Source organism: Heptranchias perlo, chromosome 5 (assembly GCF_035084215.1).
Source record: "Heptranchias perlo isolate sHepPer1 chromosome 5, sHepPer1.hap1, whole genome shotgun sequence".
Classification (NCBI taxonomy): Eukaryota; Metazoa; Chordata; class Chondrichthyes; order Hexanchiformes; family Hexanchidae; genus Heptranchias; species Heptranchias perlo.
Window position 1 is genome coordinate 112,971,446 of NC_090329.1, and position 25,259 is coordinate 112,996,704.

Genomic DNA, 25,259 nt, shown 5'->3' on the forward strand with positions numbered 1-25,259 from the left:
TACACAATAAAAATGCTCTTTGTAAAGCCGTACACAATATGTGGCCATACTGGAAGCTCTAGTTCCAGCTGCCTTGAAGCCCAGTGTACAAGTTACCGAGACCCTGTCAATCTTCCATCTTTCCTGTGGATCAGAACTGAAACAGTTCCACATGGGGGCGTTTTAGTTTCTGAGTCTCGAATATATCTGGAGCCATTTTGGGAATCGCAGCAAAAATGAGAAATGGAGACCTGACTCCCCAAAATATAAAGAGCAGGTATTTTGTGATTGGATTTTCATGAAAATACAAACTGGGTTTAAAATATTCAGGAGGGATCTGACAGAGCCAAGGGGGGGCCATTCATTTCGTTTTAGCATGTGGAAATGCCAGTTCTGTCATTCCTCCTCCTGGATTTCATACTTTCATAGATTGGGTGCACCACAGCTGCCCCGCATCATGAGACATGATAACTTTCTTACTGTAACTTAAAAGAACATCTAATGGAAAAACTGCACAACAGAAAACATTCAAATATCAGCCTTTTAAAATAATCTGCATGCATATCTACATCTTTCTATTTAGCGTATTATCTATGTAGAATTTTAAAATCTTGCATATTGTGCACGCTGCATTGAAGTCTCCTATGTAAACATTTTCCATGAGAATTTCAATATCAAACATCAATACTCAGCTGTTACGAATATCAGTGACAATGTTGTCACGTCACTAGGTGGCACTCTAATGATAATTTCACTAATCTCTGCGACATCAGCAGGTGACCCTGTAGAGGCTCCTCATTCCCCGGTCATAGCTGCCTCTCCTCACCTTCATCAGTACCTTGAATAATAAATCGCTGAGTTTCCCAGCAAACACCTGTTGGCCCACATTCCTCTTCTAGCTCCTCTTTACTCACTCAGAGTCGCCAGCACTTCTAACCTATTCTCTTTGCCCCCAGCTTCTTCACCCTCTGCTATGACCTGCAGCCACCATCCCTGTCCTTGTCTCTGCCATCGCCCGTTATCCCTCTGGCTCCACCCCCCTCCCACTCTGGTCTTCCCTTCTGGCTTCTCTTCACTCCCTCCCATGGCCTGAATCTGCCATCTCTGTCCCAATCTATGCCGCTCCTGCTAGCCCAACATCCTAGCCTGCTCCCGCGGGCTCTGGTCTCCTCTTTTGGCCGGTCTACTCCCTCTCCTGGGGCCTGGAGCTGTCTTAACCATGTGATCCTGTTGCCGCCTTTTCCATCTGCTTCTCTCCACAGCTACTCTTGATATCCTGCTGCCAAAACCTGTCCCTCCTGTTTCATCCAGCTCAGCCTCAGCTGGTCCTGCTCCCCCATTCTGGCCCTAATGTGGAAGTCCAGAGCACTGTGGGAAGGAAAATAGCACAGCGAGGCCTACTGCCGGCTCCCCACCCCTAAAATCAACCACCAGCAATTTCCTCCCCACAGCCACCAATTCTGGCCACCTGTCCATTGTCGTAAGTAAGTGGGGCCGATTTTCCTGTTTTGGCACCTCTGTACTGCCAGTGGAGAGGATGACAGGAAAGGAGGCGGTAGGCAGGAGGAATCCCGGAATGGAGGAGGGAACGTTTATCTGGTCACCTCTTCCATTGCTATCTCCTCCAACTGCCAGCTTTTCAGCAATTCAGAGCCATGTAAACATCTCCAGTCCGGCACAGCAGAGGGCCCTTCTGGCCCCTTTACCAGTTGCCCCACCCGTTGTTACAGGTACCCCGCTGCTGCACCACAACACTTTCTTCCCCAGAATTGGGGCAGTATTGCTCCCCCCTCCCCAACAAAAAGAGCAGAGATACCACTGGAAAAATAGGAAGTCACTGCCAGCAGGCAGGGAAAACGTAACAGAAGGAAATCCAGGTCTCTGCTTCCAGCCTCGCTGTATTTTCTCCCCATTCCTAGAAAATTGGTCTTGTAACCCCCCTCCCCCCACTTGTGTGCCGTATTATTCTTTGTTCATTCCTTAACCCCTTGCCAACTCTCTGAATCCCCTGCTAGTATAAAAATACAGTATATTTGTCATTTCCAATGTACAGAGAACAATTCTCACCAATAGAGGTCACATTTAAAAAAGTACATGAGAAAAGTGAATTCTGACCTCTAATTGACATGAGGATCTGCCTAAGAACAATTAGTTTCCAAATGACCCAGGAAGGCAGAGGCACCACCATGAGACCCTGTGGTCTTAAAGAAATATCGTACATTAAATGTAACTACCATTTAATAGCAAGATAATATATTTGTCAGGAATTTCCTTGGGGCTTCTGCTCCACTGGTGTAACTCTGGCGGAGGGTCGGTGGAAACTCCGAGTGTAAACAGAGTTTCTGCCGAAGTTATGGCGACGGAGCAGGAGAATCCCTGAGGAAATTCCTGGCGATTGTGTGTTATATGGTATAACGCTCCTGCACTTATAAAATGGCATATCCTCCAAACTATCAGCACCACTGCTAATTCCTCGAGCGGTGGGATGGATGTCTCCTTTCGATGCCGGATTCAAGTGCCCTATCTGAAATGAGTTTGCATCATTCTCAATCCAGGATATCTGTGCTTCATGTTTGACAGGCACTGCTGCACTGCTGTGTGAAGTAGTTTTTAAAAAAATGCAAAACAGTTCCTTAGAAACATCTGATCATAATTTTAAAAAGAAATCTTTTCTCTCTTTTATTCATTAGTTCCAGTTGTATCCGGCATCAGGTCAGGGACTGACTTCAGATTCAGGCTCCGTTTACAAGATAACTATAGCATCGGCGTGAAGCTAACCCGTTTTACGCTGACACAACAGCTGTAGTATAAATGCACCTTACAACTCCAAACTCTGTGTAAGGAAAGTGCAAACCAGTGCAACTTCAAACCTTATGGAACGCAGAGAAGTTAATTCTTTTTTTAATTGTTGATCAGATGTTTCTAAACAGCTGTCTTGACAAAAAGTTTGATAACTATTTGGCGCAGCAGTGCAGTATCGGGCATCAAAGTACAGATAGAATCATAGAATCTTACAGCATGGAAGGATGGGACTTGGCCCATGGTGCCTGTGCCGACTCTGTGAAAGAGCTATTCCACTTCCCTGATTTTTCCCCATAACCCTGCAAATCTTTCCTTTTCAAATATTTATCCAATTCCCTTTTGAAAGTTATTACTGAATCTACTTTCACCGCCCTTTCAGGCAGTGCATTCCAGATCATAACAACTCGCTGCGTCAAAAAAAAAATCCCCCTCATCTCCCCTCTGGTTCTTTTGCCGCTTATCTTAAATCTGTGTCCTCTGATTATCAATCCTTCTGCCAGTGATAGGATATCAGATCACGAGGCTTCTGAACACCCAGGGAAATAGCAATGATTTCAGTCAATCAGTTAGGGTTACAGTGTCATGACTAACATGGACCTTTCTAGGAAATACTACTTGTGATTTCACAAGATGCTGCAGAACAAACAGACACCAAAATAAACAGAGGCGCCAGAATGTTATTCAGGGCTGTTATTCTAAAAATCACAAAATTGCAAAGGGCCAGAAATTAGAGAAAGTATGAGTTTATATTTTCATGTGTTAAGCAATGCACTCCTCTTAGACATGCAATTGAAGCTCCACAGGTTTTATACACTTACCGAGAGTAGGTATAAAGCAGTGTTGTCCTATAGAAATCACCGACTAGCCACATCTGTGGTTATGGTGACATCATTTTAGCCGCATGCACTAATTATAGTAGAAAACGCCTTACACACATTCACACAATACACGTAAATATACTTCATGTGTATATTCACTTAAATATCTACCACCATTCAGTAACCAAGCAAGTAACTCACACACAACGATCAAAAAATTCACAGATTCTGCTTTTCATCTTACCATTTTACCAACAAATTGCACAAAAAAGGATAAAATCCACATGCATACGTGTGCAAATACAAGTAGCGAGGTCACATGCCCAACGGCGGAGTCTATTACTTGTTTTTTATTTGCTAATCAGAAATACACTTCACTACATCTGGATTCCCAATCAGTCACGTGACTAACAGCTAATGTATTGTTCAACACTGGTATATAGGATGCTCTGACTCCAAAAGCCATTTACTGAGAAACAGGCTTTTATGTTCAGTGAAAACACACCAGAAAGAGTACAGGAACAATGAAACATTGATTAAATTTTGTTGAAGAGCAATTCCATTACGGTAGCTCCATTTGGTGGAGATCAGGAACCGACAAATGCCGCTTCTGCAATGGGCCCCACACATTGCAAATTGCCAGTTCAGTAATGCATCAGCTCTTCCCCAAAGAAGGTGCACATATGCTGCCTCATGCAGTCTGCAAAAGGGGTGCGGTAGCATAGTGGTTATGTTACTGGACTAGTAATCCAGAGACCTTGACTAATAATCTGGGGTCATGAGTTCAAATCCCACCATGGCAGCTGCCAGTACAGTGATATACAGTCAAGGAGGGAGTGGCCCTGGGAGTCCTCAACATTGACACTAGACCCCATCTCATGGCATCAGGTCAAACATGGGCAAGGAAACCTCCTGCTCATTACCACCTACTGCCCTCCCTCAGCTGATGAATCAATCCTCCTCCATGTTGAACACCACTTGGAGGAAGCACTGAGGGTAGCAAGGGCACAGAATGTACTCTGGGTGGGGGACATCAATAACCATCACCAAGAGTGGCTCGGTAGCACCACTACTGGCCGAGTCCTGAAGGACATAGCTGCCAGACTGGGCCTACGGCAGATGGTAAGTGAACTAACACGAGGGAAAAACTTACTTGACCTCGTCCTCACCAATCTACCTGTTGCAAATGCATCTGTCCATGACAGTATTGGTAGGCGTGACCACCGCACAGTCCTCATGGAGATGAAGTCCCGTCAGAGGACACTACCACCGTGCTAAATGGGATGGATACAGAACTGGGCCTCCATGAGGTGCTGTGGGCCGTCAGCAGCAGCAGCAGAATTGTATTCCAGCACAATCTGTAATCTCATGGCCTGGCATATTCCTCACTCTACCATTACCAACAAGCCAGGGGATCAACCCTGGTTCAATGAGGAGTGTAGATGAGCATGCCAGGAGCAGCACCAAGTGTACCAAAAAATGAGGTGCCAACCTGGTGAACCTCAACTCAGGACTACGTGCATGCTAAACAGCGGAAGCAACATGCTATAGACAGAGCTATGCGATTCCACAACCAACGGATCAGATCAAAGCTCTGCAGTCCTGCCACATCCAGTTGTGAATGGTGGTGGACAATTAAACAACTAACGGGAGAAGGAGGCTCTGTAAACACCCCAGCCTCAATGATGGCGGAGTCCAGCACGTGAGTGCAAAAGACAAGGCTGAAGCTGTTTGCAACCATCTTCAGCGTGGATGATCCATCTCGGCCTCCTCCCGCTATCCCCACCATCACACAGAAGCCAGTCTTCAGCCAATTCGATTCACTCCACGTGATATCAAGAAACGGCTGAGTGCACTGGATACAGCAAAGGCTAAGGGCCCCGACAACATCCCGGCTGTAGTGCTGAAAACTTGTGCTCCAGAACTAGCCGTGCTTCTAGCCAAGTTGTTCCAGTACAGCTACAACACTGGCATCCACCCGACAATGTGGAAAATTGCCCAGGTATGTCCTGTCCACATAAAAGCAGGACAAATCCAATCCGGCCAATTACCACCCCATCAGTCTACTCTCAATCATCAGCAAAGTGAAGGAAGGTGTCGTCGACAGTGCTATCAAGCGGCACTTACTCACCAATAACCTGCTCACCGATGCTCAGTTTGGGTTCCGCCAGGACCACTCGGCTCCAGACCTCATTACAGCCTTGGTCCAAACATGGACAAAAGAGCTGAATTCCAGAGGTGAGGTGAGAGTGACTGCCCTTGACATCAAGGCAGCATTTGACCGAGTGTGGCACCAAGGAGCCCGAGTAAAATTGAAGTCAATGGGAATCAAGGGAAAACTCTCCAGTGGCTCGAGTCATACCTAGCACAAAGGAAAATGGTAGTGGTTGTTGGAAGCCAATCATGTCAGCCCCAGGGCATTGCTGCAGGAGTTCCTCAGGGCAGTGTCCAAGACCCAACTATCTTTAGCTGCTTCATCAATGACCTTCCTAAGGTCAGAAATGGGGATGTTCGCTGATGATTGCACAGTGTTCAGTTCCATTCACAACCCCTCAAATAATGAAGCAGTCCGAGCCCGCATGCAGCAAGACCTGGACAACATCCAGGCTTGGGCTCATAAGTGGCAAATAACATTCGCGCCAGACAAGTGCCAGGCAATGACCATCTCCAACAAGAGAGAGTCTAACCATCTCCTCTTGACTTTCAACGGCATTACCATCGCCGAATCCCCCACCATCAACATCCTGGGGGGTCACCATTGACCAGAAACTTAACTGGACCAGCCATATAAATACTGTGGCTACAAAAGCAGGTCAGAGGCTGGGTATTCTGCGACGAGTGACTCACCTCCTGACTCCCCAAAGCCTTTCCACCATCTACAAGGCACAAGTCAGGAGTGTGATGGAATACTCTCCACTTGCCTGAATGAGTGCAGCTCCAACAACACTCGAGAAGCTCGACACCATCCAGGACAAAGCAGCGTACTTGATTGACACCCCATCCACCACCCTAAACATTCACTCCCTTCACCACCGGCGCACTGTGGCTGCAGTGTGTACCATCCACAGGATGCACTGCAGCAACTCGCCAAGGCTTCTTCGACAGCACCTCCCAAACCCATGACTTCTACCACCTAGAAGGACAAGAGCAGCAGGCACATGGGAACAACACCACCTGCACGTTCCCCACCAAGTCACACACCATCCCAACTTAGAAATATATCACCGTTCCTTCATCGTCGCTGGGTCAAAATCCTGGAACTCCCTTCCTAACAGCACTGTGGGAGAACCTTCACCACACGGACTGCAGCGGTTCAAGAAGGCGGCTCACCACCACCTTCTCAAGGGCAATTAGGGATGGGCAATAAATGCTGGCCTCGCCAGCGACGCCCACATCCCATGAACAAATAAAAAAAAAATTCCAGCTTTAAAAATGCCCAAACCTGCTAGAAGGATATTAATAAAACACTGTACACACTTTCTTTTTCCCTCATCCCCATAAGTTAGTAACTGGCTTTCACTTTCCCCTTGCAGTATCCGTAGACAAGTAATTTCTTCTCCAAAATAAAAGATATTACCATCAATCTGGGACACTGTTAATGAGAGCCCTGCTATGTAACCTGTTCAGCTCGATTTATAGTGTATGTTCAGGCTCATGAATATACAATTTATATGCAGAGGACTAAAATTTTCCAACTTCATTCAATTTTCCAACACACCAACTTATGTAATTACACATATAACCTTGGCTATCTCCTCCCCTCGCCATCATTTAATGCTCCGATGCCTTATTTAATCATGAAATAAGCTTGGCACATAAGCCAATATTAATCATGCCAATGGTGCCAACCTAGTAGCAGTACCTCAGGTGCATTTCTTGCCCTCTGTACAAAGGGCATTCTGAATGCCTCATTCAGGGATCTCATTTCTTGCTTTCCCATTCCAGTTAGTTTGAATTTTGAACCTCACTGTCCACATCAGATGCTAAGACACCACTCATATTAAGAGGGATTATCATCAGCCCCCATAACTCTTTAGCAGACCTTTCAGTGGTGTGCATGTGGACACAGGGCAAATGACGCTGTTGTCTTATAGTCAATGTAATCCGTGTAGTGTCTACACAAACACTTGCTATATACTCATGACGGAATGACATGACCAAACGTTTCTCCACAAATCAAAAAAGTATATAGAAAGATAAGCATACCTTCCCCCTTGCAAAAAATACCCCATGTTACCCTGTCATTAACACTGTGTCCTGAGGAACTCTTCCCTCAGGATGGCACTTGTGTCCAGGTGCCTGCTTTCACAGCAGCGCAAAGGGACAGTACTCAGCTATACCGTCCCATCTGCATCAGGGGAACAGCTGCACTCTATCACTAAGTGTACAAAAGTGCACTTTACACAGAACTTTGCTCACTGATTTTTTTTTTAAAGTTAGAGGCTTACATTTCTCAAACTTCAATTTTAAAGGTTTGGAAAGTGCACGTGTAACAAGCACGAGGCACACTGGCATCTATTCAACCCTCGCCTCCCACCACCTCCCTTTCCCCTACATCCCAAATTCACTTTTAAAAGTACTGCAGCAAACAGCCTGTGGAGTATTCCACTGCCCCTAACCTCAAGGAACAGCAGTAGGTCCATTCAGCCCCTCAAGCCTGCTCTGCCATTCAATTAGACCATGGCTGATCTGTCCCTCAACTCCATTTACCCATCCTTGGGTTCCACATCCCTTGCCTAACAAAAAAAAAACTAAATGCAAAAGGCTAAGCCCAGGGAAGCAGTTAGTTCTCTCATTACTGGGGAGTAAGGTGGGGTTTTACTGCAGGCTGTAGGAGTCAGATTCCTGGAAATGGGACCTCAAGTCTGGTTAGCCTCCTGAGTTATACTGCCACTTTTCTGTTGATGTGCATCCAAAAAAACCCCCACTTTGCACGCGTGTGAAGTTGGCGCTGTGTCCAATGCAACTCCCCACACCCTCCCACCCACTCACCCTCCCACCCACTCACCTTTGGTTTGGCCTGAAGGAGGGGGGTGTGACAGCAATCCAGCCCCCGCCTCTCCGCACTCTCGCTCCGGGCTGTCGGACGGTCCCGTTTCAAGCTCCTGACATAAGTCACTTGCCTCCTCTCCCCAGCCTCCGATCTCCTGCCGGGCTGGGCGCTCGCCTCCTCTCCCCGGGCTCCCTGCTCGCCGGCCGCCTCCTCCCACCTCCTCAGGACGGAGCGAGGGGACCAGGAGCCCCGAAACTCCACCAACACCACCCCGGCCAGCAGGAAGAGGGCGAGGGACGGGAGGCAGAAGGGCGTCCAGCGGCAGCGAGGGGCGGCAGAGCCCGGTGTCAACCTCCTCCAGGACATGGCAAGTCAGCAAAAGACTCTCTCCAAAGCCCACCTTTATAAATATTATTAATAATAATAATTAATAACTCTTATCACTAGGACCTGCTGACTTTCTGTGCTTTGTTCCGCCTGGGACCGTCTCTTGGACCATTGAGTGTGATGTGGGCACAGACTGACATCCCACAGAGGAGAGACAGGGACACACACACAAACTTCTGCTCACCGCTTAAGATATCAGGTTCTTCCCCCAGCCCTTATCCTCTCCCTCCTCCCCACACAACCCCCCCCACCCCACCCCTGCTCCGCCCCCAAGCCAACACCGATCCTGCCCCCCTGGGTTAAGCTGTCAATCCCAACCCCGTCCCCCTTTCCCTCCCCCCCCCCCCCCCACCACCCCCCCAGCCGATATTGCACACTTCGTGCAACCCGCATTCGTCTCTGCTCCAGTCTCAGCCAGAGAGCTATTTAACCCCTCGAGTCCTAAAGCGCCCTTGTCAGACCCGGAGAGTTCCACGTTTTCTTTCTGCAAGAAGTGAGTTTCCCTGCAGCCACTGACAGGGATAAGTTTCGAGGACTGGATGGAGCCCTGGGATGCAGGGAGGTCCCAACTTTTGGAGCTGGGGATTGGGCACATGCACAGGATTACACAGAAATGCAAGACCCCAACACACAAAAACTCTGAGACCCCCAAAAGGTGAGACCGTCATACACACAAAAAGTGAGATCCCACACACAAAATAGCAAGAACTCGTTACACACAAAACAGGAGAACCTCATACACATAAAGAGCATGACCTCATACACATAAAGAGCATGACCCCATACACATAAAGAGCATGACCTCATACACATAAAGAGCATGACCCCATACACATAAAGAGCATGACCTCATACACATAAAGAGCATGACCTCATACACATAAACAGCATGACCTCATACACATAAAGAGCATGACCCCATACACATAAAGAGCATGACCTCATACACATAAAGAGCATGACCCCATACACATAAAGAGCATGACCTCATACACATAAAGAGCATGACCTCATACACATAAAGAGCATGACCTCATACACATAAAGAGCATGACCTCATACACATAAAGAGCATGACCACATACACATAAAGAGCATGACCTCATACAAATAAAGAGCATGACCTCATACAAATAAAGAGCATGACCCCATACACATAAAGGGCATGACCTCATACACATAAAGAGCATGACCTCATACACATAAAGAGCATGATCCCATACACATAAAGAGCATGACCCCATACAAATAAAGGGCATGACCCCATACACATAAAGAGCATGACCCCATACACATAAAGAGCATGACCTCATACAAATAAAGGGCATGACCCCATACACATAAAGGGCATGACCCCATACACATAAAGGGCATGACCCCATACACATAAAGAGCATGACCCCATACACATAAAGAGCATGACCCCATACAAATAAAGAGCATGACCCCATACACATAAAGAGCATGACCTCATACACATAAAGAGCATGACCCCATACAAATAAAGAGCATGACCCCATACACATAAAGGGCATGACCCCATACACATAAAGAGCATGACCTCATACACATAAAGAGCATGACCCCATACACATAAAGAGCATGACCTCATACACATAAAGAGCATGACCCCATACAAATAAAGAGCATGACCCCATACACATAAAGGGCATGACCCCATACACATAAAGAGCATGACCTCATACACATAAAGAGCATGACCCCATACACATAAAGAGCATGACCTCATACAAATAAAGAGCATGACCTCATACAAATAAAGAGCATGACCCCATACACATAAAGGGCATGACCCCATACACATAAAGAGCATGACCTCATACACATAAAGAGCATGACCCCATACACATAAAGAGCATGACCCCATACACATAAAGAGCATGACCCCATACACATAAAGAGCATGACCCCATACACATAAAGAGCATGACCCCATACAAATAAAGGGCATGACCCCATACACATAAAGAGCATGACCTCATACAAATAAAGGGCATGACCCCATACACATAAAGAGCATGACCCCATACACATAAAGAGCATGACCTCATACAAATAAAGGGCATGACCCCATACACATAAAGAGCATGACCTCATACAAATAAAGGGCATGACCCCATACACATAAAGAGCATGACTTCACACATAAAGAGCCTAACCTCGTACACATAAAGAGCATGACCCCATACACATAAAGAGCATGACCTCATACACATAAAGAGCATGACCTCATACACATAAGGAGCATGACCCCATACAAATAAAGGGCATTACCCCATACACATAAAGAGCATGACCTCATACACATAAAGAGCATGACCCCATACAAATAAAGAGCATGACCCCATACACATAAAGGGCATGACCCCATACACATAAAGAGCATGACCCCAGACACATAAACAGCATGACCTCATACAAATAAAGAGCATGACCTCATACAAATAAAGAGCATGACCCCATACACATAAAGGGCATGACCCCATACACATAAAGAGCATGACCTCATACACATAAAGAGCATGACCCCATACACATAAAGAGCATGACCCCATACACATAAAGAGCATGACCCCATACAAATAAAGGGCATGACCCCATACACATAAAGAGCATGACCTCATACAAATAAAGGGCATGACCCCATACACATAAAGAGCATGACCCCATACACATAAAGAGCATGACCTCATACAAATAAAGGGCATGACCTCATACAAATAAAGGGCATGACCCCATACACATAAAGGGCATGACCCCATACACATAAAGGGCATGACCCCATACACATAAAGAGCATGACCCCATACACATAAAGAGCATGATCTCATACAAATAAAGAGCATGACCCCATACACATGAAGAGCATGACACATAAATGCTGGCCTCGCCAGCGACGCCCACATCCCGTGAACAAATAAAAAAAATACACATAAAGAGCATGACCTCACACATAAAGAGCATGACCCCATACACATAAAGAGCATGACCCCATACACATAAAGAGCATGACCTCATACAAATAAAGAGCATGACCCCATACACATAAAGAGCATGACCTCGTACAAATAAAGGGCATGACCTCTCACATAAAGAGCATGACCTCGTACACATAAAGAACATGATCTCATACACATAAAGGGCATGACCTCGTACACATAAAGAGCATTACCCCATACACATGAAGAGCATGACCCCATACACATAAAGAGCATGACCTCACACATAAAGAGCCTAACCTCGTACACATAAAGAGCATGACCCCATACACATAAAGAGCATGACCTCATACAAATAAAGGGCATGACCTCTCACATAAAGAGCATGACCTCGTACACATAAAGAGCATGACCTCATACATATAAAGGGCATGACCTCGTACAAATAAAGGGCATGACCTCTCACATAAAGAGCATGACCTCGTACACATAAAGAACATGACCTCATACACATAAAGGGCATGACCTCGTACACATAAAGAGCATTACCCCATACACATGAAGAGCATGACCCCATACACATAAAGAGCATGACCTCACACATAAAGAGCCTAACCTCGTACACATAAAGAGCATGACCCCATACACATAAAGAGCATGACCTCATACAAATAAAGGGCATGACCTCTCACATAAAGAGCATGACCTCGTACACATAAAGAGCATGACCTCATACATATAAAGGGCATGACCTCGTACAAATAAAGAGCATGACCCCATACACATAAACAGCATGACCTCATACACATAAAGAGCATGACCTCATACACATAAGGAGCATGACCCCATACAAATAAAGGGCATTACCCCATACACATAAAGAGCATGACCTCATACAAATAAAGAGCATGACCCCATACACATAAAGAGCATGATCTCATACACATAAAGAGCATGACCTCGTACACATAAAGAGCATGACCTCATACATATAAAGGGCATGAACTCGTACAAATAAAGAGCATGACCCCATACACATAAACAGCATGACCTCATACACATAAAGAGCATGACCTCATACACATAAGGAGCATGACCCCATACAAATAAAGGGCATTACCCCATACACATAAAGAGCATGACCTCATACAAATAAAGAGCATGACCCCATACACATAAAGAGCATGATCTCATACACATAAAGAGCATGATCTCATACACATAAAGAGCATGACCCCATACACATAAAGAGCATGACCTCATACATAAAGAGCATGACCCCATACATATAAAGAGCATGACCTCATACATAAAGAGCATGGCCTCGTACACATAAAGAGCATGACCTCACATATAAAGAGCATGACCTCGTACAAATAAAGAGCATGACCCCATACACATAAACAGCATGACTTCATACACATAAAGAGCATGACCCCATACACATAAAGAGCATGACCCCATACAAATAAAGGGCATGACCCCATACACATAAAGAGCATGACCCCATACACATAAAGAGCATGACCCCATACACATAAAGAGCATGACCTCACACATAAAGAGCATGACCTCATACAAATAAAGGGCATGACCCCATACACATAAAGGGCATGACCCCATACACATAAACAGCATGACCTCATACACATAAAGAGCATGACCCCATACACATAAAGAGCATGATCTCATACAAATAAAGAGCATACACATGAAGAGCATGACCCCATACACATAAAGAGCATGACCTCACACATAAAGAGCCTAACCTCGTACACATAAAGAGCATGACCCCATACACATAAAGAGCATGACCCCATACACATAAAGAGCATGATCTCATACAAATAAAGAGCATGACCCCATACACATGAAGAGCATGACACATAAATGCTGGCCTCGCCAGCGACGCCCACATCCCGTGAACAAATAAAAAAAATACACATAAAGAGCATGACCTCACACATAAAGAGCCTAACCTCGTACACATAAAGAGCATGACCCCATACACATAAAGAGCATGACCCCATACACATAAAGAGCATGACCTCATACAAATAAAGAGCATGACCCCATACACATAAAGAGCATGACCTCGTACAAATAAAGGGCATGACCTCTCACATAAAGAGCATGACCTCGTACACATAAAGAGCATGACCTCATACACATAAAGGGCATGACCTCGTACAAATAAAGAGCATGACCCCATACACATAAACAGCATGACCTCATACACATAAAGAGCATGACCCCATACACATAAAGAGCATGATCTCATACAAATAAAGAGCATGACCCCATACACATAAAGAGCATTACCCCATACACATGAAGAGCATGACCCCATACACATAAAGAGCATGACCCCATACAAATAAAGGGCATGACCTCTCACATAAAGAGCATGACCTTGTACACATAAAGAGCATGACCCCATACACATAAAGAGCATGACCTCATACAAATAAAGGGCATGACCTCTCACATAAAGAGCATGACCTTGTACACATAAAGAGCATGACCTCATACATATAAAGGGCATGACCTCGTACAAATAAAGAGCATGACCCCATACACATAAACAGCATGACCTCATACACATAAAGAGCATGACCTCATACACATAAGGAGCATGACCCCATACAAATAAAGGGCATTACCCCATACACATAAACAGCATGACCTCATACACATAAAGAGCATGACCTCATACACATAAAGAGCATGACCTCGTACACATAAAGAGCATGACCTCATACAAATAAAGAGCATGACCTCACACATAAAGAGCATGACCTCACATATAAAGAGCATGACCTCGTACAAATAAAGAGCATGACCCCATACACATAAAGAGCATGACTTCATACACATAAAGAGCATGAGCCCATACACATAAAGAGCATGACCCCATACACATAAAGGCATGACCTCATATAAATAAAGGGCATGACCCCAGACACATAAAGAGCATGACCCCATACACATAAAGAGCATGATCTCATACAAATAAAGGGCAAGACCTCATACAAATAAAGGGCATGACCCCAAACAAATAAAGGGCATGACCGCATACAAATAAAGGGCATGACCCCTTACACATAAAGAGCATGACCCCATACACATAAAGAGCATGACCCCATACACATAAAGAGCATGACCTCACACATAAAGAGCATGACCTCGTACACATAAAGAGCATGACCCCATACACATAAAGAGCATGACCCCATACACATAAAGAGCATGACCTCATACAAATAAAGAGCATGACCCCATACACATAAAGAGCATGACCTCGTACAAATAAAGGGCATGACCTCTCACATAAAGAGCATGACCTCGTACACATAAAGAGCATGACCTCATACACATAAAGAGCATGACCTCGTACAAATAAAGAGCATGACCCCATACACATAAACAGCATGACCTCATACACATAAACAGCATGACCCCATACACATAAAGAGCATGACCTCACACATAAAGAGCATGACCTCGTACACATAAAGAGCATGACCCCATACACATAAAGAGCATGACCCCATACACATAAAGAGCATGACCCCATACACATAAAGAGCATGATCTCATACAAATAAAGAGCATGACCCCATACACATGAAGAGCATGACACATAAATGCTGGCCTCGCCAGCGACGCCCACATCCCGTGAACAAATTTAAAAAAAATACACATAAAGACCCCATACACATAAAGAGCATGACTTCATACACATAAAGAGCATGACCCCATACACATAAAGAGCATGATCTCATACACATAAAGAGCATGACCCCATACACATAAAGAGCATGACCCCATAAACATAAAGGCATGACCTCATATAAATAAAGGGCATGACCCCATACACATAAAGAGCATGACCCCATACACATAAAGAGCATGACCCCATACACATAAAGAGCATGACCTCACACATAAAGAGCCTAACCTCGTACACATAAAGAGCATGACCCCATACACATAAAGAGCATGACCCCATACACATAAAGAGCATGACCTCGTACAAATAAAGGGCATGACCTCTCACATAAAGAGCATGACCTCGTACACATAAAGAGCATGACCTCATACACATAAAGGGCATGACCTCGTACAAATAAAGAGCATGACCCCATACACATAAAGAGCATGATCTCATACACATAAAGAGCATGACCCCATACACATAAAGAGCATGACCTCATACACATAAGGAGCATGACCCCATACAAATAAAGGGCATTACCCCATACACATAAAGAGCATGACCTCATACAAATAAAGAGCATGACCCCATACACATAAAGAGCATGATCTCATACACATAAAGAGCATGACCCCATACACATAAAGAGCATGACCTCATACATAAAGAGCATGACCCCATACATATAAAGAGCATGACCTCACACATAAAGAGCATGGCCTCGTACACATAAAGAGCATGACCCCATACACATAAAGAGCATGACCTCATACAAATAAAGGGCATGACCCCATACACATAAAGAGCATGACTTCATACACATAAAGAGCATGACCCCATACACATAAAGAGCATGACCCCATACACATAAAGGCATGACCTCATATAAATAAAGGGCATGACCCCAGACACATAAAGAGCATGACCCCATACACATAAAGAGCATGATCTCATACAAATAAAGGGCAAGACCTCATACAAATAAAGGGCATGACCCCAAACAAATAAAGGGCATGACCCCATACAAATAAAGGGCATGACCCCATACACATAAAGGGCATGACCCATACACATAAAGGGCATGACCCTCATACACATAAAGAGCATGACCCCATACACATAAAGGGCATGACCTCATACAAATAAAGGGCATGACCCTCATACACATAAAGAGCATGACCCCATACACATAAAGGGCATGACCTCATACAAATAAAGGGCATGACCCCATACACATAAAGGGCATGACCCCATACACATAAAGGGCATGACCCCATACACATAAAGAGCATGACCCCATACACATAAAGGGCATGACCTCATACAAATAAAGGGCATGACCCTCATACACATAAAGAGCATGACCCCATACACATAAAGGGCATGACCTCATACAAATAAAGGGCATGACCCTCATACACATAAAGAGCATGACCCCATACACATAAAGGGCATGACCCTCATACAAATAAAGGGCATGACCCTCATACACATAAAGAGCATGACCCCATACACATAAAGAGCAGGGGCCCCATGGGACAGGGAAGATTTCATCTAATTTGGGGTAGATTTTGTCTGTAGCTCAGATGTTTTGTCTTTAGTGCCCGGACATAAAACATCACCTGGGCCCAGTACTGAAAGAAAAATCGGACCAGAGCGATTACACAGCCCTAATGGAGCCCGCCCAACTTTCCTTCCATTCATTTAAATGTTTGGTGCATGTTGCCCGATTTTCTCTCTGTGCCACACCCAGGCAATGATTTATGTCTAGTGATGAAAATCTACCCGTATCTACTCGTAAACGTTGTGGGAATATTTCTCCTGGCCATTAGTTCTAACAAAATCAAACATATTCTTTTAACGTTTTTATGATTCTGCAAGAAATGAGATTCAGTTGGTAACACTTGCACTTCAAGAGTCAGAAGGTTGAAAGGTCAGGTCCCACTCTAGGATTTCAGCCCCTAACCTAGGCTGCCACTTCAGTGAAGTACTGAGAGAGTGCTGTATTGTTGGAGAGTCAGCCTTTCAGAGGAAATGTTAAACTGAGGCCTTATCTGCCTATTCAGTTGGACGTAAAATATTCCTGGGCACTAATCAAAGAACTCCAAGAATTCTTCCTCATTCTTGCTCAATTTCATCCCTCAATCAACATGACTGAAACAGAGTAACTGGACAATCATTTCATTGGCTGCCACATTCACCTACTTAATAGTGACTACACTTCAAAAAATAATTAGTTGGCTGTGAAGCCATTTGGGACCACTCAAGGACATGAAAGACACTATATAAATGCAAGTCTTTCTTTAAATAGCAATCCTAGGAAATCTCCCTGCTAACCTAAAGCAACCAAACATGTTATTACGTTTTCTATTTGGAATAGGAGCACTGCCACAGTCATGAAAGGGCTGTGTCTTTCCTTTGCTCAGGAAACTTTGTTCTGTGTTTAACAAACACTTGGACACAGTGGCTCAAATCACACAGAAACAAGTCCACTGGGTGGGCGATTTTCAGGCAGCAGCCGAAACAGGCATGAAGTTGGAGGAGCAGCTTCTCCCCCAGCCCGTTCATGCTGATGTGAGGCCTGAACTATTTTGAGGGCATGCCGCCAGTGAGCTGTGGGTGCCAAGCAGGCGCCCTGCTGCAGCTCGCTGGTTCTGGGAGGGCAGAACTGGGCTGGCTCCCATGCTGAGCTGGCCGGCAGATCGGGCCTGGGGTAGGGGAGGTGATCCCAGGGGAGGCCTCGCACTGGGCGGCAGCAGGCCTGAGTTTTCTTTGGGGGGGTTGCCCAGGAGCAGCACTATTGTGGTGGATTCAGGGTAAACTCTGGGAATGGATAAGAAATTGGCTGAAGGGGAAATGCTGAGTGGGGTGTTCCAGGACTTGCTGTTGGAACCATTACTGTTTCTCATCTCCATAAATGACCTGGACTCAGAAACTCACTGCAAAGTGGTCAGATTTGCTGATACCAAACTGGGAACGGCTGTGGAATTGGAGGAGGCAACTCAGAAGTTGCAGAGCAAGTTGAACAAAATAAGTATGTGAGTATATCGATGGCAGATTAAATTTAATGCAGACACAGTACTACACATAGGATGGAAAAATAAGCAGCACACACACTCTGTGAATGGTATTGAAATACCTAAGGATGAAGTGGACAGAAATCTAGGAGTCCTGGTAGCAAACATGTCCAACCAATGCAGAGCGGCAATCAACAAAGCCAACAGAATGTTGAACTACACAGCCAAAACAGATGAATACAAGTCGGAGGAAGTCATGATCAAACTGTACAGTCTCTGGACAGACCATACCTTGAATACTTCACCAGTTCTGGTTGTCAAGACACACGGGAGAGACAACATAAAGTATCAACTGATATATCATCTGATTCTTGCTCTAGCCATGATGTGGGAACACTTATTTTTCATACCAAAATCGACACTGTAATCAGCTCATAGGCTGATTTTTTTATTTATTCGTTCACGGGATGTGGGCGTCGCTGGCAAGGCCGGCATTTATTGCCCATCCCTAATTGCCCTCGAGAAGGTGGTGGTGAGCCGCCTTCTTGAACCGCTGCAGTCCGTGTGGTGACGGTTCTCCCACAATACTGTTAGGAAGGGAGTTCCAGGATTTTGACCCAGCGACAATGAAGGAACGACGATATATTTCCAAGTCGGGATGGTGTGTGACTTGGAGGGGAACGTGCAGGTGGTGTTGTTCCCATGTGCCTGCTGCCCTTGTCCTTCTACGTGGTAGAGGTCGCGGGTTTGGGAGGTGCTGTCGAAGAAGCCTTGGCGAGTTGCTGCAGTGCATCCTCTGGATGGTACACACTGCAGCCACGGTGCACCGGTAATGAAGGGAATGAATGTTTAGGGTGGTGGATGGGGTGCCAATTAAGCAGGCTGCTTTGTCCTGGGTGGTGTCGAGCTTCTTGAGTGTTGTTTGAGCTGCACTCATCCAGGCAAGTGGAGAGTATTCCATCACACTCCTGACTTGTGCCTTGTAGATGGTGGAAAGGCTTTGGGGAGTCAGGGGGTGAGTCACTCGCCGCAGAATACCCAGCCTCTGACCTGCTCTCGTAGCCACAGTATTTATATGGCTGGTCCAGTTAAGTTTCTGGTCAATGGTGACACCCAGGATGTTGATGGTGGGGGATTCGGCGATGGTAATGCCGTTGAATGTCAAGGGGAGGTGGTTAGACTCTCTCTTGTTGGAGATGGTCATTGCCTGGCACTTATCTGGCGCGAATGTTACTTGCCACTTATGAGCCCAAGCCTGGATGTTGTCCAGGTCTTGCTGCATGCAGGCTCGGACTGCTTCATTATCTGAGGGGTTGCGAATGGAACTGAACACTGTGCAGTCATCAGCGAACATCCCCATTTCTGACCTTATGATGGAGGGAAGGTCATTGATGAAGCAGCTGAAGATGGTTGGGCCTAGGACACTGCCCTGAGGAACTCCTGCAGCAATGCCCTGGGGCTGAGATGACTGGCCTCCAACAACCACTACCATCTTCCTTTGTGCCAGGTATGACTCCAGCCACTGGAGAGTTTTCCCCCTGATTCCCATTGACTTCAATTTTACTAGGGCTCCTTGGTGCCACACTCGGTCAAATGCTGCCTTGATGTCAAGGGCAGTCACTCTCACCTCACCTCTGGAATTCAGCTCTTTTGTCCATGTTTGGACCAAGGCTGTAATGAGGTCTGGAGCCGAGTGGTCCTGGCGGAACCCAAACTGAGCATCGGTGAGCAGGTTATTGGTGAGTAAGTGCCGCTTGATAGCACTGTCGACGACACCTTCCATCACTTTGCTGATGATTGAGAGTAGACTGATGGGGCGGTAATTGGCCGGATTGGATTTGTCCTGCTTTTTGTGGACAGGACATACCTGGGCAATTTTCCACATTGTCGGGTGGATGCCAGTGTTGTAGCTGTACTGGAACAGCTTGGCTAGAGGCGCAGCTAGTTCTGGAGCACAAGTCTTCAGCACTACAGCTGGGATGTTGTCGGGGCCCATAGTCTTTGCTGTATCCAGTGCACTCAGCCGTTTCTTGATATCACGTGGAGTGAATCGAATTGGCCGAAGACTGGCTTCCGTGATGGTGGGGATATCGGGAGGAGGCTGAGATGGATTATCCACTCGGCACTTCTGGCTGAAGATGGTTGCAAACGCTTCAGCCTTGTCTTTTGCACTCACGTGCTGGACTCCGCCATCATTGAGAATGGGGATGTTTGCAGAGCCTCCTCCTCCCGTTAGTTGTTTAATTGTCCACCACCATTCGCGACTGGATGTGGCAGGACTGCAGAGCTTTGATCTGATCCGTTGGTTGTGGAATCGCTTAGCTCTGTCTATGGCATGTTGCTTCCGCTGTTTAGCATGCATGTAGTCCTGAGTTGTAGCTTCACCAGGTTGGCACCTCATTTTTCGGTACGCCTGGTGCTGCTCCTGGCATGCTCTTCTACACTCCTTATTGAACCAGGGTTAATCCCCTGGCTTGTTGGTAATGGTAGAGTGAGGAATATGCCGAACCATGAGGTTACAGATTGTGCTGGAATACAATTCTGCTGCTGCTGATGGCCCACAGCACCTCATGGATGCCCAGTTTTGAGCTGCTAGATCTGTTCTGAATCTATCCCATTTAGCACGGTGGTAGTGCCACACAACACGTTGGATGGTGTCCTCAGTGCGAAGACGGGATTTCATCTCCACGAGGACTGTGCGGTGGTCACTCCTACCAATACTGTCATGGACAGATGCATTTGCGACAGGTAGATTGGTGAGGACGAGGTCAAGTAAGTTTTTCCCTCGTGTTGGTTCACTCACCACCTGCCGCAGGCCCAGTCTAGCAGCTATGTCCTTCAGGACTTGGCCAGCTCGGTCAGTAGTGGTGCTACCGAGCCACTCTTGGTGATGGACATTGAAGTCCCCCATCCAGAGTACATTTTGTGCCCTTGCTACCCTCAGTGCTTCCTCCAAGTGGTGTTCAACATGGAGGAGGACTGATTCATCAGCTGAGGGAGGACGGTAGGTGGTAATCAGCAGGAGGTTTCCTTGCCCATGTTTGACCTGATGCCATGAGATTTCATGGGGTCCAGAGTCAATGTTGAGGACTCCCAGGGCCACTCCCTCCTGACTGTATATCACTGTACCGCCACCTCTGGTGGGTCTGTCCTGCCGGTGGGACAGGACATACCCAGGGATGGTGATGGAAGAGTCTGGGACGTTGGCTGAAAGATATGATTCTGTGAGTATGGCTAAGTCAGGCTGTTGCTTGACTAGTCTGTGGGACAGCTCTCCCAATTTTGGCACAAGTCCCCAGATGTTCGTAAGGAGGACCTTGCAGGGTCGACTGGGCTTGGTGTTTTGCCGTTGTCGTGTCCGGTGCCTAGTGGTCCGATGCCGGGTGGTCCGTCCGGTTTTATTCTTATTATGACTTTTCGTAGCGAGATTTTACAACTGAGTGGCTTGCTAGGCCATTTCAGAGGGCAATTAAGAATCAACTAAATTAGAATGGTTGGTTGGTTCTTTAAGAAAGCACACAGTACCACTTTTCAAATGTAAATTAGGTTTTCAGAAAGCAGAATTATGAAATAAGGATACTCACCGACCTCTTTTCTTTAATAGCACAATCTGCCTTTACAAATAGTGACTGATCAGAACAGAGGCCTCGGCTGTGTTTTGTGCCATTTACTTAAAGTTGTATGTTTATGAAATCACATCAGAAAATTCAATGCCAATGTCCGCTGGGAAAAAAACGAGCAGGGATAAGAATTTGAGAACGATTCCCATTAACCGGCAATTTGCCTGCTTTCTGGAAATGACTTATCCTGCTGGTATTTAATGTATCACAGTACGGGAGGTCAAGAACATGCAGTAGAAGAGGAGTTTTATGGGGGTGACTTTTGGTGGGGGGAGGGTCTGTCGCTTGTCTGTCGTAACTTTGATGGAAGAGCTGAGGAAACACCGGAGAAACGGCGTAAACACCGTTAGGACCAAAGTTAGAGCGGAGCAGCGGCAGAACTCCAGCCAGAAATCATCTTTTATTCTGTGCCTGGGATGTTCAGTCTACGAAGGTTTTTGAGATTTTTCGTTCATTTCTGTATACCTTGGGACGTTTTAAAGGAGTTTTATAAATGCAAGTTGTTGTTTGGATTCTTTAAGTGCTGCTGTGAAGTTGAGTATTGTTTGTCAACACTGATGATGAACAAGAGTGAAAAAATGTTTGTTATATTATGAAATATCCTTTCTTTAATCCTGTAAGGCCTTCTGTAGTATTGCATTTAATGAATGGACATAAGAAAACACATGACAGAAGAACATATTAACCATCAAGTCTATACCTTCCTGACTATATCAAATCCATTCTGTCATGTACTCAACTTAACCCATTGAATCTCTTGGGCAAATGTTCTTCAAATCTTCCCCCTGTGCCTCAGAAGCAAATCAAGCAAAGTTACAGAACATGTATACAGCCCTGTACTCTGCATTGTTCTTCCTTGATCCATTGTTTTCTTTGACATGGTCCTAGCAACTCAGGGACAATCACGTTCCAAATATTATTTGACCACCCCTATCTGTACTCATCCTTAGAATCTTCTATTTATAGCCATGCCAAATATTTTTGCAGCGTCTTTTTGAGATGTCAATAAACATGGGATCAAACTACTTGTTCCATCAAAATCTGTTTAGTGAGTTACTTGTGATGAGCTGAGAATTTTGCACTTTTTCAGTGTTAGGTTTGAAGAATATCAAAGTGTCTGTTAACATATTGAATTCTCACATAAAGGAAACTCACTGAAACAGCTAAAATAAGCGATTCACGTATATTTCTGCTATTCATTTTACTTGGATATAAGAAATTACTTTATTAAAAACACAGAAATAACAACAACAACAACAGCTTGCATTTATATAGCGCCTTTAATGTAGTAAAACGTACCAAGGCGCTTCACAGGAGCGTTATTAAACAAAATTTGATACCGAGCCACATAAGGAGATTTTAAGACAGGTGACCAAAAGCTTGGTCAAAGAGGTAGGTTTTAAGGAGCATCTTAAAGGAGGAGAGAGAGGTAGAGAGGCGGAGAGGTTTAGGGAGGGAATTCCAGAGCTTAGGGCCTAGGCAGCTGAAGGCACAGCCGCTAATGGTGGAGCGATTAAAATCAGGGATGTGCAAGAGGCAAGAATTGGAGGAGCGCAGAGATCTCGGAGGGTTGTAGGACTGGAGGAGGTTACAGAGATAGGGAGAGGCGAGGCCATGGAGGGATTTGAAAACAAGGATGGGAATTTTAAAATCAAGGCGTCCCCGGACCAGGAGCCAATGTAAGTCAGCGAACATGGGGTGATGAAATATAAATAAATATTTTCTTCGACTCTCCTGGTCCAATCCTTTTCAAAAAAAAAATTTCCCTGTGACATTTTGTAAGGTTTCTTGCAGCAGGACATGTTGCTAACGGTTCCCAGAACTTTGCCAGTGATGTTCTGTGATCATCCACTTCTAATCACTTGAGGGTCACGGCCTCTGACTTTACCTGTCTCCCTGTATGGAAGTGACTGGCCTCCACGTCAGCATGGGTGAGGCCAGGAACCTACGGTTGGTGAAGTGTGGCCACTAACAAGAATCTTACCCACTCTGACACAGTGCACCTTCCATTACGTTTTGTTGTGGAGAGCTGCAGTATTTTCTTCTGATCAACCAACGCTGAAATCACTAAATTAATTTGCTTCGCGATCTCCTCTGCAGGTGAGCAGCAATCAAAATATTACCAGAAATTTTCATATGTGAACCCCACCGCTATTCTTATTTTGAATTGTACAATGTTTAGGCTGTTAAAATAATTGCACAGCAGCATTGATAGGGCTTTTAAAAAATTAATCTATCGGTGCCCTCTAGGGATAAGATGAAGTACTGCAGGTACTGTTAATGCTGCCTCGTTGAGTGGCGATATTACTGCTGGGGGTTGACAGCACTGCCCTCAGGGTTAGATCAGCATTGGTGAGATGGCCTATGAATTCCTGCTTTATGTTGATGTCTATTTTAACAGCTTCTAGTGGTGGGAAAACAACATTCTCACCCTGAACATTAGGGGCTGATAATGTGATGCCAGGAGCTCCCTGTATTGTTAGGCTTTGAGGCCTGAGGCTTGCTACACACCCGATGGGTCCATTGTGGCCAAGTGTGGCTCAGTGTAGCTCAGTGTGGCCCAATGTAGCCCAATGTGGCTCAGTGAAGCCCAATACAGCTCAGTGTGGCTCAGTGTAGCTCAGTGTGGCCCAATGTAGCCCAATGTGGCTCAGTGAAGCCCAATACAGCTCAGTGTGGCTCAGTATAGCTCATCGTGGCTCAGTGTAGCTCAGTGTGGCCCAGTTTAGCTCAGTGTGGCTCAGTGTGGCCCAGTATAGCTCACTGTGGCTTAGTGTAGCTCAGTTTAGCTCAGTGTGGCTCAGTATAGCTCGTTGTGGCCCAGTATAGCTCGTTGTGGCTCTGTGTAGCTTAGTGTGGCCCAGTATAGCTCGTTGTGGCTCAGTGTAGCTTAGTGTGGCCCAGTATAGCTCATTGTGGCTCAGTGTAGCTCAGTGTGGCTCAGTGTAGCTCAGTGTGGCCCAGT

At 45.6% G+C, this 25,259-nt stretch overlaps 1 protein-coding gene across 2 annotated transcripts in view; it reads right to left on the reverse strand.

Moving 5' to 3' along the window:
- Nucleotides 1-9,181, reverse strand: part of mettl24 (methyltransferase like 24) — a 96,245-nt gene extending 87,064 nt beyond the window's left edge. Inside the window, exon 1 of one of the 2 annotated variants that reach the window (XM_067985030.1) lies at nucleotides 9,043-9,181. In XM_067985030.1, the coding sequence (XP_067841131.1) occupies nucleotides 9,043-9,119 (77 nt within the window). In that variant the 5' untranslated portion in view covers nucleotides 9,120-9,181. Of the gene's footprint in view, nucleotides 1-8,607 lie in introns of both variants that reach the window. The other variant, XM_067985029.1, reaches the window with a different exon arrangement.
- Between the last annotated feature and the right edge of the window lie 16,078 nt (nucleotides 9,182-25,259).